General features: G+C 40.9%; 1 protein-coding gene across 5 annotated transcripts in view; it reads left to right on the top strand.

Moving 5' to 3' along the window:
- The first annotated feature begins 903 nt into the window (after nucleotides 1-903).
- The window catches only part of LOC108240470 (WD repeat-containing protein 49), a 51,266-nt gene continuing 36,689 nt past the window's right edge, over nucleotides 904-15,480 (top strand). The window contains exons 1-4 of one of the 5 annotated variants that reach the window (XM_025007592.2): nucleotides 904-1,017; nucleotides 3,687-3,710; nucleotides 13,722-13,817; nucleotides 13,992-14,300. In XM_025007592.2, the coding sequence (XP_024863360.1) occupies nucleotides 13,737-13,817; nucleotides 13,992-14,300 (390 nt within the window). In that variant the 5' untranslated portion in view covers nucleotides 904-1,017; nucleotides 3,687-3,710; nucleotides 13,722-13,736. Of the gene's footprint in view, nucleotides 1,050-3,686; nucleotides 3,711-12,102; nucleotides 12,378-13,721; nucleotides 13,818-13,991; nucleotides 14,301-15,480 lie in introns of those variants that run through there. The other 4 variants (XM_025007594.2, XM_025007589.2, XM_025007591.2 and 1 more) reach the window with 4 other exon arrangements.

Here is a 15,480-nt window from a genome sequence, read left to right as displayed (position 1 = left end):
TCCAAAATTTTTCATTTTCTCCTTCTGGTATGCTTTGCTGTTCAATCTAGATGTATTTACATCTTCCTTTTTCTCATTATGTGGTTTAATAAAGAGATTAGAGCAAAACAACACCAGGTAAAAACATTTCCACATGTTTGGGATTTGAAGTGTTTTCTGGTTACTCTTTCATCAAAAACTACAATAAAAGAAAAACAAAAAGGAAAACTAACACCCTCTCACATGATGCTGGTACTACAGCAGGCTTTACTTTTCAGCTTTACTTATTTATAGTTTTAGCCACAGTTTGTCAGACAGGAAACTTTCTGACACACACATGACCGCACCAAGAGGGGCGACATAAGAAAACCCCCCAAAAACAAACATCGACCAGTCTGTCTAACACAGAGGTGTCCAATCCTGGTCCTGGAGGGCCACTATCCTGTATGTTTTCCTTGTTTCCCTGCTCCAACACACCTGATTCAGTGGTTGAATTACCTCTTCATGTTCTGCAGAAGCCTATTAATATTTTATATTTAATAGGGAGGAAACATAATGATAAATGTGAAGGGTGTGGTGAAAAAGAAAATGTAGAACATGTATTGATGAAATGTAAAACATATGAACCTGAAAGGGAGAAATTGAAAAGAATGGTTGGAAGGACAGGTCTGAAAGGAATGTTGGGAAATGAAGGAAACATAATGGACATATTTTGATTAAGGAAAGCATTATTTACTTTCCTTCAAAATACAAGATTAAAAAATAGAATTTAATAGGTGTAAAGCAGTGTTGCTACACACTCATGTACAGTAGGTGGCGGTATGCACCTTACAGTTGCTTGCGATCTGCCATAATAGAAAAGAAGAAGAAGAAGAAGCCTGTTAATCACCTATTGATTCAAATCAGGTGTGTTGGAGCAGAGAAACAAGTCAAACATGCAGGATGGTGGCCCTCAAGGACCAGGATTGGACACCCCTGTTCTAACACATCCACCGGGTGCACAAGAACGGACACGTTAATTGAAAATCTGCCAATCAGGTACAAGCACCACGAAAGAAAAAGGGCAGAGGGTGAGTTTATCTGTTTTCAACAAAAATGAAAGACAGAAGATGAGAGGGGGAGTTAGGGAGTAACCTGACCCTGCAGGCAAAGGAGGAAACCTGAGACCTGATTGAACCATCATCCCTGTGTGTGTGTGTGTGTGTGTGTGTGTGTTGATTCTCCCTGCAGGTACTGTATTTGTGTTGGGTAAAGTACTTTTGAGGTATTTGTTTACCCAGGTGTTTGCTGAGCCCCCAATTTTTTTCATCAATTTGCAGCACTGGTGTTGTGCTCTCTCTGCACACGTCACTCACAGTAATCACCAGGAAAGTAGAGGTGCTAAATATCATTTAAGTTCATTAGCATGTACTTAAATGAATACCAATGTGAAGTCCAGTTACACATTTTGATTTGCTGTGAAAAACGTCTCTCTAATATTTGAAGCATTCTGTGCAGGCTAGTTAGTCAACCAGCACAAAACCAGAAAGCTTTTGAGTCATAATTCGTCATTGCACAAAGTACAAGATTAAAAGTATAGCCTCAAGTGTAAAAAAAAAAAAAACAAAAGCAACAAAAAAACCTCCACATAAATATTGGATTCATTAAAACAAGCTGCTGCTTTAAAAGCTGCACAAAGCGTGGATCATATTTGTACTGTTGCACTGTTGAGGTGGTAGACTTACTCATACGTAAATGAATGAATGAATGAATGAATGCTGCTCAGTTAACAGGGGGTTAGTACGCGTTTCCATTCAGCATGATTACGGTTCAGGACTGTTCGTGAGTTCTGGACTCTGATGCACATGAAGTGCCTCGCGGAGGGCAGCGGGTCAAACACACCGGGCCTGAACTGTCCTTTGCTCTGCTAGGAAACATCCCGGTTGATGAAGCCAAACTTTAACATATTTTATTAACAGATTGAAGATAATCGTTTGTAACAGCTGTGTCTTACCACGTTGACTTTTTACAAAACAGCAGTTCTTACTATTCGGTAAGCTTGTTCGCTCAGTGAGTGAACGGCTGGACCGATTGTTGCTCACCAGGTTGCTGGGTCAGTCCCAGCCTCTCACGCACAGCGAAAGATTAATTTATCTTTGTGAGTTTGTCACGTTTTCATCTTCTCCGAGTTTACGTTTTCATATTCTCGTGTTGCAGTTTCTTCTTGACTTCCTTGTTCGATCGCGCCTGCTTCCCTTTGGGTTGCCATCCTACCTGCTGCTGGTCAGCCTGTCCTCTGTCAGACCTTCTGGTTTGTTTTAGTTGAGTTTGTTCCAGTCAGTAACATCCGTGGATTTAGTTGCCTGCCTGCATGGCTTTTGCCTCGTTTGCCTGCATTTGTGTCTCAGCTCCACAATCAGTGATAATATCAGCCGGCAGGTTTTTTTTATCTTTGTTTCTCAAAACTTTTGAATCAAGTGGTTGATATAATTTTGATACTTCATGGTGTCTTTTTGTTATTGTTGCTTTTTTTTTTTTTTTAGGTCTTCACACAAATTTCTTTTGTGCCGTTGATCCATCCCTACTTGTTCACCAGGAGTTTTTCTCCTCCTCGTCAGATCCGTCTCTCCTCCAGTTCTTTTTCATGAATAACTGAGTCTAGTGCAGTGATTAGAAAAGGAAATGAAGCATGTGGTGGGCATGGCCTCAGTAATCTTCAGAAGAAAAAGATTTAAAGTTGTGATGAGCACTAAATTCTTCCTCACCTGTAAATGGACTGTAGATAAAGTTGGATTAGATTCTGAAACAGTTACTTTTGGGATGATTTGGGCTTTTTTACCTTGCAGTCAGTAAGTCGACTGAGAACTCCTCTGTGCACTAATGTGAAGCCATGTGACTTGACAGCTAAAACTTGACCAAAATTGGGTCTTTCAAGAGGACAGGGATCCCAAACACAGCAGCAAATCTACAAAAGAATGGCTCCAAAACAACAACAAAAAAAGGAACAAGGTGTCGCAATTGGTCTAATCAAAGTCCAGAACTCAGTTTAATAAAAATGCTGGGGTGGGACCTTAACAGGAGCTGTGCAGAAACGATTGTCTACAAGTCTCGATGAGCTGAAGCAACGCTGTAAAGCTGAATGGGCCAAAATTCTTCCACAACCATGTGAGAGACTGATGGCATCATGTAGAATGTGACTACAGAGCTTTACTGCTGCTAAAGGTGCTTCTACAAGCTGCTGGATCATTGAATGGATTTAGTTTTTCCACACACAACTTTTTCATTTTTCTTTAATAAATAATGGCATGACGGGACCTGTTTTGTGCTTTTGTCCACTTGAGGTCAGATTTGAATAATTTTAGAAAGAACCAGATCAGTTCTGGGATGTATGTATGTATGTATGTATGTATGTATGTATGTATACTTAAAATGCCAAAACTAAAGGAGGGTCAACCATCTTTTTCCCATGACTATAAGCTCCAGTCTTATCTCCATTTCATTAACCTTTTGGTTTTGCCGTTTCTGTGTATTTGTAAAGAGCAGTAAGATGGTAGAAGGTGACTGAATTCACCGTGGGCAAACCTTAAAGCGGAATTCTATTTCACTTCTGAAGTTTACAAGGAAAATCCAGATGAACAGACCCGACAGAGCTTTCCCCCCTTTTCAACAGTTCCGTGTTATTCTTTGATATGAAATGATTTCTGGCTTATATATATGCTCTTTTTCAGAAAGATCCAGGACCTCAGCGGGAGGTAAGCTGTATGGGTTGTGGTTTCTGCCACTGGCTTATCTCAGTGTGTCTGTGTATTACAACTTGCAACTTTAGAAAGTCAATTTATCAGCAGCGCACACCTTGAGAGCAGCTTTTATAAAACGTAAAAATTCCTTTAGGTTGTTTACTTATACGTCATGTCGGCCGCTATCTTTTTTGAAATGACTTTTCCTATTACATTTTTAGTTTTAAAACTATCAGAGGACGCAGCTTTGTAGCTTTGATAAGTGTTGTCACAGATCACCAGAGCTGACGCGTAACTTTGAATTTGTTTTTATTCCTCCCTTTTCTTCCTGCACCAAATAGAGCCCAGTTCTATATTTTGAAAAAACAAACCACCCAGTAACAACAAAAAAATCCCCAAACAAACAAACCAAAAAAAGATAGGATGATCTTAAAAGATTACCATCTTTCTCTGTAATGTGACATTACATCAGTTGTCCACTGGGTGGCACTGTTTCACCACAAATCAACCGCACCTCCTGTTTCAGATGTTCCCTTGTTTCTGTCTGTAATTGAATTCCTTTTGCCGACTACAGTGATTGATGGCAGTAATGAATTCACACACGCGCGCACACGCACGTGCACCCCCCCCGTTTGGCTGAATTTTTAATGTACCTCCTGCACGGCACATCCAAAGCTCTACCTTAATCTTTCCTTTCACTTCACAAACTCAACACTGTCACATCAAAGTGCACACACACGGAGTCACATGTGCACGTTTTTGACTTGATCCTCTTTGCATTTTCCACATTTCTGGTGGTAACACTGGTCTTTAACGCGTGCCAATAGATGCCTCTGCTCCGGCGTCTCGTGGGGCCATTTGCATGTGCGCTGATCACTGAGCGGTGTGAGATGTGGATTTTTGCTCTTCCTCCTGGTGTTTTCGGAGTTCGTGATTGACAGACGTGAGCCTGAATTCCAGGAGGTGAACGAGAAGGGCCCGATCTCTGAAAAACATCCTTGGCACCATACAAGAAGAGATCAATGACACATGCAGACCATAAAGTAGGACATAACTTTGTGTTAATGAATGTGTGTGTGTGTGTGTGTATATATATATATATATATATATATATATATATATATATATATATATATATATATATACACATGTGTATGTGTTGAAAAACTGTGTCTAAAGCATAAGTAAAATATCTAATGGACCACTAGATGGATTTCAATAGAACTCTCGGGAAGTAGTTGCTGGATGTACATCTATAACTGATTAACTTATGGAGTCAGCCCCTTTCAAAATGGCTGCCACAGCTAAGCAACCTTTTCAAACACACAAATGTCTATAACTCTGTCATTTTTAAAGATATTGAGTTTAAGTTTGGTGTGGTAGTAGTTGAGAGTCATTCACAACACATACTCCAACAAGATCTGTTTTCAAGACTTTGGCGGTAACTGTTACAATCACCTCTGCCTGTCTGTTGGCAAACTATCTCATAAACCACTGGACAGACTTTGGTGAAACTCTCAGAAAGTAATCATTGGGCAAACATCTACAGCTCATTAACTTTTGGAGCCAATGGCCATCACAGCTAAATAAATAAAAATGGCTATATATCGAGCACTAACAGATACCACATTTTGTCCTTTACAAGGTTTGATCAAATGGTTATAACTCTGTTACTTCTCAGCATACGCTGATCTTCATTTATTAGTAAATAGCCTGCACTTGTATAGCACTTATCTAGTCCAAGGACCCCAAAGCACTTTACACTACAGTCAGTTATTCACCCATTCATCCTCACATTCACACATTCACACACTGATGGTAAGCTGCACTGCAGCCACAGCTGCCCTGGGACAGACTGACAGTGAGGCTGTCATTACACCGGCCACCAGTAGGCAAGGCAGGTGAGGTGTCTTGCCCAAGGACACAACGGATCGGATCGGCTGAGCAGGATGGAGTGGGGGTTTGAACCAACAACCCTCCGGTTACAGGAGGAACCCCTACCTCCGGACCCACTTCCGCCCCAACTGGATGGGTGATATGTATTCCTTTAATTCACATATGGAAAAGTTTAGTTTCATTAGTATTGTTTCAAATAAAACATGAGAAATGCTGAAATGTATAGGCCCACTTTTTTTTTTTTTTGTCTTGATCTCTGCAGTCTTTAGACCAACCATCTGCCTGCCGTGGAAGCGATCCTCCTTTCATCTTCAGCTGCTTTAAAGTTTGTGTGATGTTTGCTTGCAGAAATTGCTGAAATTTCATAAGGGTTCATTCTTCATTCTGCCCGCAAAATGTTGCATGTGTGTGCTGCTGACTCAAACCTAAAACAGAGTCCGTTCACTGCTGCAGATTACAGTCAGGATGGTTCACTTGTTCGTTTGGAAACATGAAATTCAGACTCTTGTGGTGAAGACAAAAAAAGGTTTCAGAAACCATCGGTAAGACCACCGGAAAAGTTATTTAATGTCTCTCGGTAGCTCAGAATTGACTTTTTTATCCTCTCTAAACCTTTACAAAACTAAAATTATGCATTAAATCTGCTTTTAATTTTGAAAAAAAGCTTTACCTTTTAAATACACAGCTGTCTGTACCCTTTGGAACTAATTCATCTGCTCCCCTCGTAAATGGGATAGCACAGATCTCTGGAACTGGGGTTCTGCAGAAAGGTTGTAAACAAATATTCCCTTACCTGTCGTGGATTGCTCTTTGACCGACCTCAGAAACAGTTTCATTGTGAACAGACCGATGAGCTGGTCTGAGTGCCGCCGAGATCAAAGCGGATCTCTGCTGTTTGGAAACGACTCCAACCTCCACAAATCTCATAGCAGTTCATCTGAAATGTATTTTGTTAATCTTTACGCTGCTGTCATTCACACAATGCACTGTTATTGCAACAAGAAATTTAAGGTAGCCCTGCAGGAAGTGCTACAGCCAGCTGCTGCTGTTTGTTCTTGGAAACAACCCAACAATTCAGTGTATACAACTGAGTAATGTGAACCTGACAGTGATGTAAAGATACCTTGAACAACAAAAAAAAAAAGATTATATCACACAGAAAGGATGATGCACGCTTGTCCAATAACATTTCTTGGTATGTTCAATTCATTTCGAACAATGATTTATGTCCACGGTGCTAAACACACACACGCCCACACACACATTTTTATGCCAGAGGAGCGAGAAGACATTGAAACATTTCATCTGCTTCCCCTAATCTTTTATTATTTTGAGCAAACTCAATACTTTTAATGAGTCATAACCGAAGTTACTTACCAAGCAGAGAACTTAGAAATATTTGTTTTCAAAGGCAACGCTAAGAAATATTCAGCTATGTGAAAAGAGGAAAAAGTTGAAGGTGAGATTATGTTTTATACAAAAAAAAAAAGAAGCAACCCTCGATCAAAGGACTAGTTTCAGGGTATCAGTGCCTTACAAAGAGCAGATTCTGAGATATTGGTTGTTTTTTTTTTTTACCGTGTACTGTATGTACTTATGTGTGTCTTCCACAGAGAAAATACCAGTGTCATCAAGGAGCTGTTAGACACAGTTAGTGCTGTCTTTAGGAAATACCACAATATCACAACAGACGGGCAAGCAGATACATTAGGAACAAAAAAAAAAGGAAAAAGATCCCAAGCACAAAAACAGTTTTATGTGAAATAAGTAGAGCTGAAAGGCTGTCTGTTATGGTTGGATAGGAGTTGTAACAACAGGAAAAAAAAGAGTTTGTGAAAGACTCTTAAGACTGAGCTCAGAGATGGAAAATATGACATTGTTTTTCTGCTATTTTTTCTGTTTTATTTCCTTCTTCATGTCTTTTCAATCACTTGTTTAACCTCTTTTTCTTCACATGCACCCACACACCATCAGCACATTAAGTGCCTGTGTGCTCACATACCAATGCATACACGTGTTTTTTTTTTTTTTTTTTTTTTTTTTTTGTCAAAACCATGTAAATGGAGCTTGTTTGATCACAGTCCCGTTTCTATCAAATCCACCATTGCGGAATAAATTCCCCTGACCCATTTCCGGTGGATTCATGCCGGCTCGTCGTCTCTGAAGCTTGACATTCTCCATTCCAGACAGATCAAAGTGTTTCCTAGATCAATCCTAATGTTGTTGCCATGGTTTCTTTGCCGTGTGATTGACATGAGGTGTCCTTGTGTCTCTGTCATGGTTGTTTCCAGGGCGGGAAATGTGTTTGTCAGTGCCATCCGGCTCGCTTAAGAGAGCAGCATGATACTGTGGGCCTCTGATGATAAGTTGTAGCTGACTGGGAAGGCAAAGTGTCACACACACAAAGGCGCTTTGCTACAATATATGCAAATATAGATATTATATTATCTAAATCAGTATATTTCTTATTCCAAAGTTGCCTAATCTGCCAAATATTTTCCGTTAAATGTTAGAATGACCATCACAATTTCTCTGAGACCAAGGTGTCACTCTCAAGAGTGCTCTCTTGTCTGATCAGAAGTGCAAAATTACTCTGTGACAGAAGCAGGTCACATTGCAGATTAACAGTGGAAAAGAACGACTCCATTTTAACAGAAAGAAACCTCCAGCAGAACCAGAACCAGGATGTGCTGCCATCTGCCTCGACTAGCTGGGGTTTGAGAGGACAGGAAGGAGACAGACAAACACAAACACAATGACTGGTCTGGGTGTAGTTTCTATGGGGTAAAAAAACACAAAGAAAACACATGTTACTGAGAAAAATAATTAAAGTAGGCAAGTAAAGACAGCAACAGAGTGAGGAAATGTGGTCAGTTTGTCCTCCAGCAGTCTGAGCCTATAGCAGCAGAACTAAAGGAGAGCTCAGGAAATCCAAACCAACCCTAACTATAGGATTTATCAAAAATGAAAGTCTTAAAAGTAGACAGTGTCAGCCTCATGGACAGAAACTGGAAGTTGGTTCCACAAGAGAAGAGTCTGAGAACTGAAAGCTCTGCCTCCCGTTCTGCTTTTAGAAACTCCAGGAACCACAAGTAAACCTGCAGTCTGAGAGCAAAGTGCTCTGTTTGGAAAATATGGAACAATAAGATATTTATACAAACTGGAGCTTGATGGTTGAGAGATTTGCATGTTAGGAGTAAGATTTTAAATTCTATTCTGAATTTGACAGGGAGCCAATGGAGAGAAGCTAAAACTGGAGAAATAGGATGTCTCCTTGCAGCTCTTATCAGAACTCTGGCAGCAGCATTTTGGATCAGCTGAAGACTTTTTAAAGAACTTGTTTGGACACCTAGATAATAAAGAAACCTAGAAGTGATAAATGGATGAACCAGCATCAATTGGGGGCAAGCTGTTTCTAATTCTTTACAACACCTCAAGTTATCCTACGCCACATCTTGTTGCCTGGCATCAGCCAGATTATGGTTTCAGCTTTCTATGAGGGGGCTGCCATTAATACCAGAGCAAAGACAGCTTTGTTTGGAGTGGTGTCATAATTGAGGGGCATGGGCTGATGATGAGCTGCATGGGCCGATGATCAGCTCAGCAATAAATCCTGGTTCTGCATTACCTTAGAGGATCATTGTGTGTATGTATGGTGGTATCAAGAAGAGAGGACCAGTGTGACGGACACACACACTGGCTTTATTCCTGGCATCATGGTGTGGCGAGCCAAAGAGTATGACAGGTCAGGTCAGTTCTGACAGTGGTTTGGGGAACCATGATGACATGATGCTACATCAATGAGATCCCATGTCTGCATTCTTCCCTCTGCTGAGACAGCACCTGGTTCAGCCTTACAACAAGACAATGCCCACTCAGACACTTTCACTTCTGCCTATAGACTGCCTGCATCATGTTGAAGTCTTCCTGTAGCCAGCCCGATCCCTTCATCTTGCTTCAATCGAACATGCGTGGGATCACCTTGGACATAAACACCGACCCAGTGCTGATCTGCCGGATCTCAGGGGGCCAGTTACAACAACTGTTCCAACTGCACTGAATCACTACTTATATCCAGGCCCAAGGGGGGCTCACACCCCACTGACAAGAGACCAGCAGTGTGCCTGTTATCTATTTGATCTCATGTAATCATTCCAACACAATCTCAGGACCTCTCGACACATGCAGTGTTGGGTGCTTAATGTTTTGTGCCAGTGAGTAACTCACATTTCACAAGTCGGATCCACACAAATGTCGACAATCTGATATTTAAAGAATTTAATTTCCTCTCCTTTCGTTTTTTTTTTTTTTTTTTTTAGACTGATAATGTAAAGTTACTGCCCTAGTTGCTACAATCACTATGCATCGTTGTTCACTTAAAGCTGACATGTTCAAAAGCACCAAGAAATCAAGGTTTGGAACTAAAATGCATCGCTTATGAATAATAAATGCAGACTTTGTTTAGTTCTTTATTCATCCTGTTCTGTTGTAGACTGCACTGTTTCACCCTGATGCACTGGAAGCATCAACCACCCAGGGGAGCCGTAAATCATCAACTGTGCTTTCTCCTTGACTTTAGTTATATAACTATACGAGAAGTCCTAAATATTGTTGACAACTGTCTCTTTTGCTTTTGAACATCAACGCTGATTTGAAGACTTTTGAGAAAGCCTCTAATAGGTTTTTACATGTGAGTCAGTATACATCAAAGAGGTTTTTCTTTTTTTCCTTTGAAAGTCCAGTTTAAAGTTGGATCTCACACAATATATTGTAATATTTGTAATTGTATGCACATCCTGGTGTCCAAAAAAAAACACCCAAATGGTTCAATTACAGTTAGAAACCAAAATGGACAAATATGGGTTTGGGAAAAACAAAACAAGTTATGATTATTTTTATCACCAAAACATGCTGTAAACCATCAGAGATTTAAACTAAAATTATAGTTTCTAGGGAACTTGAATCAAAGGAAACCAAATTATATTGTTTTACTTTGATTACTTATCATCTATTCTTATGTCTGATAAGATATCTCATGAACTACTGAACAGATTTTAATGAAATTGTCAAAAAGTAATCACTGGATGTACGTCTACAACTGATTAACTTTTGGAGTCAATCCAATTTTAAATGGTCACCTTTGCCAACAGAAAAACAGCTGTAAGTCAGTTTCACAGATATCAAGTTAAAGTTTGACGTGATAGTAGCCAAGAGCACGAACAGATCTTGCAAAATCTCACCATTTCACACTGGGCAGATCATGCATAACATCATTTACAAGGTTTGACCAAAAAAAACCTTCTCCAACTCCGTCTTTTCTCAGCAGGAGATCATCTTATTTTAAATCTCTGACCATAAAAGACGGCGGGCGATATGCAACTCCTCACAGACAATGGCTGGGCCTTGAATTTAAAAGCTGCCATATGAAAGTAGCGGGACCTGAAGTACCTTTAAGTCCTGAAAGAGTCACAAAGAGTGGGAACACTTTTCTTTTTTTTTTACCATATGTTAAAGAGTTCTGAAGAGGATTTTCAAAAGTGGGTCTCCCTTCAGATTTGCATTGTGGAAAGAAAACGGCTTCATTTTGGCTCAGCTGCCCTTGCATTCTCTTTTCTTCGACTGCTGCACCTCTTCCCTTCTAGCGCTAAGATCCGCACCAATTTTCTCCCCTTCCTCCCCCCCTCCCCCCATTCCAGCATCTTTATTCTTCTCCCTGTATAATAGTGGATTTTCCATGGTGGATTTGTGCTGGGCTATTTTGGGGTTCTGCACTGGCTCCTGCATGCACTGCTGTAATCCAATTGTGATAGTGTTAATTTTTAAAGCTTTATTATTGAAATTGCTGAGGCTTAATTTTCCCATCCTGTCACTGTTGACAACCACTGTAATCATCTAATTCAAGTTATTCCGGACCATTAAGTCACACGCGGAGATTGGTCGCGGTTGCCGAGGCAGGAGAAGTGGGAATGCGGGTATCTGTGTTGGACGTATGGTTTTTGTCTGTCGGTTGTCATGCTGACAATCTTCTTTGTTTGATTTTAACAAGTCTCTAAGTTTGGTTTTCTTCTCTCTCTCTCTTTCATTTCGTGTACACCGCTGTGAATGACCTCCAGAAATCCCTTTCAAAGGCAAGTGAATAGCCCTGTAGGCTCTCGTGGTGTGTGGCTTGGTTATTTATTTATTTAATTAAAGTTCAGGCCCACTTTGGCATTTTTTTTTTTGCAAGCTTTTAGTGTGTGGAGACCTTTATGAGTGGAGGCTGTTGTTGTTTTGAGTTGTGTTGCGGTGCTGGTTGTGTTGGAGAGGAGATGTACTTCACACAGATTATGTTCTCTAATCTGTGAATAGAAATAACACACACACACACACCCATTGTAGTACATACAAACACTAGCGCCTGGACTTACAAACACAACTCTCATTGACTACTTGGTTGCCAAGAAACTTAGCCTGAGTCTTTAAAAGTGAGCGTTAATCAAGAATTGTGTGTGTGTGTGTGTGTCCCACGGTCTGTGCTACTTTGGGGGCAGTTAGTTAACTCTCTGTGGGTGTGTGAAGGCTGCAGCCAGGGCTGTTGGTGTTGATTGCCTCGCAGTCATTGTTGGCTCAGACAAACCTCTGCACGGACTCAAAGTCTGGCTGAGTTTTGGACCAATGAGGCAGAGACGGATCAACCAGAGATGCACGATTTGAGAAATGGTACACGTCTTTGTTTAAAATCACCTGACCTTGAAGACTGTGCAGGCGATTCACTCTGGCCTAGAAGGATAAAGTTAGCCGTTTTGGGTAAGTTTGGATTTCAAGCCTGTGTTCAACTCTGCGCTTTTGAAATCGCCTTTAATCAAGTAATGTTTATGTTTCTGTGTGTAGCAGTGCGGTGTAGTCCTATGACTTTAAAGAGGTTGTTCAGAAAAAAGATTGAAGTGTTAAATTTGTGGAAACTCCCTTTGTGATGAGAAAACCCACCACCGAGGAACAGTTTGGTCTTTGCAAAAACTGCTCAAATCCTGACGTTTTCCCTTTTTATTAGCTCCAAGATGTCATTGTCACCGGTCAGTGGTTAAAACGTTACAGCTAATACTGTTACAATCAAACGTTTGCTGACTCTGCCACTTTTTGCCTTCATTCAAACACAAATCTGTACGGAGCTTCAAAAGCTGCTTCTGAACAGAACAGTGCCACGTAGTCACATCCAGCAGTGTGTTTCAGTCAAGATGCACTTGATTAAAAATCGTTAGACTCATAAACCAAACGTGAAAACATTATCCCTCAATTAGCCTAGTACCATTATTTTTTTTGTTTATAACACCACAAAAACACATCTGTCGGTCGTCTCCTTGTTCACATAGATGAAAGCATCATACCGAGATCACACGGCGCAGTGACGGTTGTGGCAAAGCGTTGAGTTTTTTATTTTTTGGCTTTCAATACAAGCCGTGCCATCTAAATCTCAGATCAGTTTGATGCCTCATCCAATGAATTTGTCACATAAATGCTTGTGTCGGGCAGACTATAAAAGCGAGCCCGTCCTCTGTTGCCCTTTAAAGTGTTTCGCAGAGAATTGGAAAAAAAAAATAGTATCATCTTCCATCCCTCTCTCAGACTTCAAATGTGCTCCAAATTTCAGTACGAGGCTAATTGATCATATCCTAAAGTTTTACTGTGTTTGTCATCCAGCCGGCATTCCTTTTTTTAAAAAAAATTTGACAGTAGCTGACATATCAGAGATTTGACGTACTTCGGCGTCCTGCTGGGTGTTTGAACCATTTCCGAGGCGTGACATCGGACCCCTTTTCCCCCATCACCAAAAAGCCATCGAGCCGGGTGAAAATGAAGGACATTTGCATGCTGTTCGACACAGCCCTGTTTGGATTAGGTATAAAGAGCGAACAAAAAGAAGTCTGCTGCTGTGAACCAGCTTTATGACCATTATGACATGACAACCTGCTGTGATATAGATTCTGAAGGTTACTAAAGGATTACTCAAGCTGGGGACATCCTGTTTTGTCATGTAACACAACTACAAATGCAACGGAGGGGACGTATTATTTGACCGAGCTTTCTGCACAAATGGAGCACAGGCTGTCTGTCTCTGACCTTGTGTCTGATATGCTGGTGACTGATTGGCAGGTCTGAGCTGTAACCATGGGAACAAGGATGGAGGTGGCACAGCTGGAAAGCAGGATGAACGTGGAGGATTATCAAAAATTAAAGAGCCTTTTCATCGTGAGTCCATTTGTTAAAAGACTAAATTGATTTTAAACCCCCCAAAAAAAAAAAAGTTTGAAAAAGTGAGTTGTCCGTGTTATACGGAACCACAGTGAGAAATTCTGTAAAAAATAAAAAAAAACGAGACGGCAATTTGCAACATATTAATGACTCTGTTCATTACGCATGCAGGACTCCTCTGGTGCATCTCGCTCCCTGTCCAGAGCTAAATTCATCGATCTCACCTGCGCAGCAGTGGGCCGTGGATCCGGGGAGGAGTACGGCCTGCTGTTCGACGCCGTGGTTGTCACTCGGAGGCCTCGCGGCCTCCTCCTGGGCGGTGGCAGCGTGAAGGAGGACGTGCGTATCGACTGGTCGGGGCTGTGCTCCTTTCTGCTGCAGGAGCTTTCTGAGAAAGTTAAAAGCAGTGGGGGGCTTCACGCGCCCCGCTGGAGGCCACCGCGCACCTTGACTTGTCCACATCGAGACTCCGTCCAAAAGGTGAAACGCTCTCTGACCCTCTGGGAAAGTTTGTCACAACGCTCGCTCTGAACGTACTGGCCATTTTAAACACATTAACGCATTGTGACATGTCATCCAAAAACATTTACTGAGTGAAGATTTAAAAAGGAAAAAAGAAAACTTTGCTGACAGGAGGGAAATCCACATTATTAAACATAGTGCTGCTGGGAAATGTTCAAAAGTATTAGGCTCTTGCTCATCAAAATGGCACACCTACTTCTGAGATAAATGGCTCCGGACTGCTTTAACATCTATCAATTAATATGCAAATGAGGGAGCCGGTATAAAGTCCCTACCGCTGTGGATGAAGCAAAGGCTCACCACTTTAATCTTTCAATCCTGACGATGTCAAAATGTCAGAATGTTGCGTCAGTTGTTTTCTGCATGGCTGGAAGGTTTCGACCCTTTAAAGAGGCGGGCAGAATACTGTCGCTTTAGAAGAGTGTATTTTTGTCCACGATTTTCTTCAGTCAAGGTATAGTCAGTGAGCATTGGTTCGAGCTGCTTTAATCGATGTTTTATTCAACATATTTTTTTTATTTTTTGGCAAAGATGAGAGGTGTCAATCAGCTGTCAAAATGAGCTCATAATGGTCCAACTTACTCACCAAAGTGTGACTGATCTTATCAGAGGGTTTCGTGTCACATTGATTTATTTGGGTCTGGATTTGCAACAAGTGGATGCAAAAACAAACAGACACATTTTTGCTTCCTTCTGAGCCACAAGTGAATAACTCGTGGACAGAGTAACAGGAAGAACACGAGCCAGATATTTTCTTCATGACTTGGTGAAGACAAAAATGAGCCAGGAGAAAAAATATCAGTCCGGCGATGACTTCTATGTGTTTTTAATATATTTTGCTTCCAAGTTTTGTACTCCCATTTCACGCCTTCCCCTGACTCTTTTGCCCTACCCCTATATTTATTCACACTGAGGGTCAGAGTGATATAATCCCATTTGGGACCTAAAGCACAATGGCAGAGCTCCCTAGCCTTTAAAAACATTTTTTTTGTGGGGCACACCTCATCATGAAGGGATACAATGTGTCCTGTGTAATAAAATTACATGCATAGTATTTTTTTCCACTAATTTCCCAACAAACATTGTGATGTCTAGTATGATAAGAATCAGTATATTAAGTTTGGTTTTATTGTCAATC

The sequence above is a fragment of the Kryptolebias marmoratus genome, linkage group LG2, assembly GCF_001649575.2.
Source record: "Kryptolebias marmoratus isolate JLee-2015 linkage group LG2, ASM164957v2, whole genome shotgun sequence".
NCBI lineage: Eukaryota > Metazoa > Chordata > Actinopteri > Cyprinodontiformes > Rivulidae > Kryptolebias > Kryptolebias marmoratus.
Note: the sequence above shows the minus strand (reverse complement) of the source record. Positions and strands in the feature narration are given on the sequence as shown.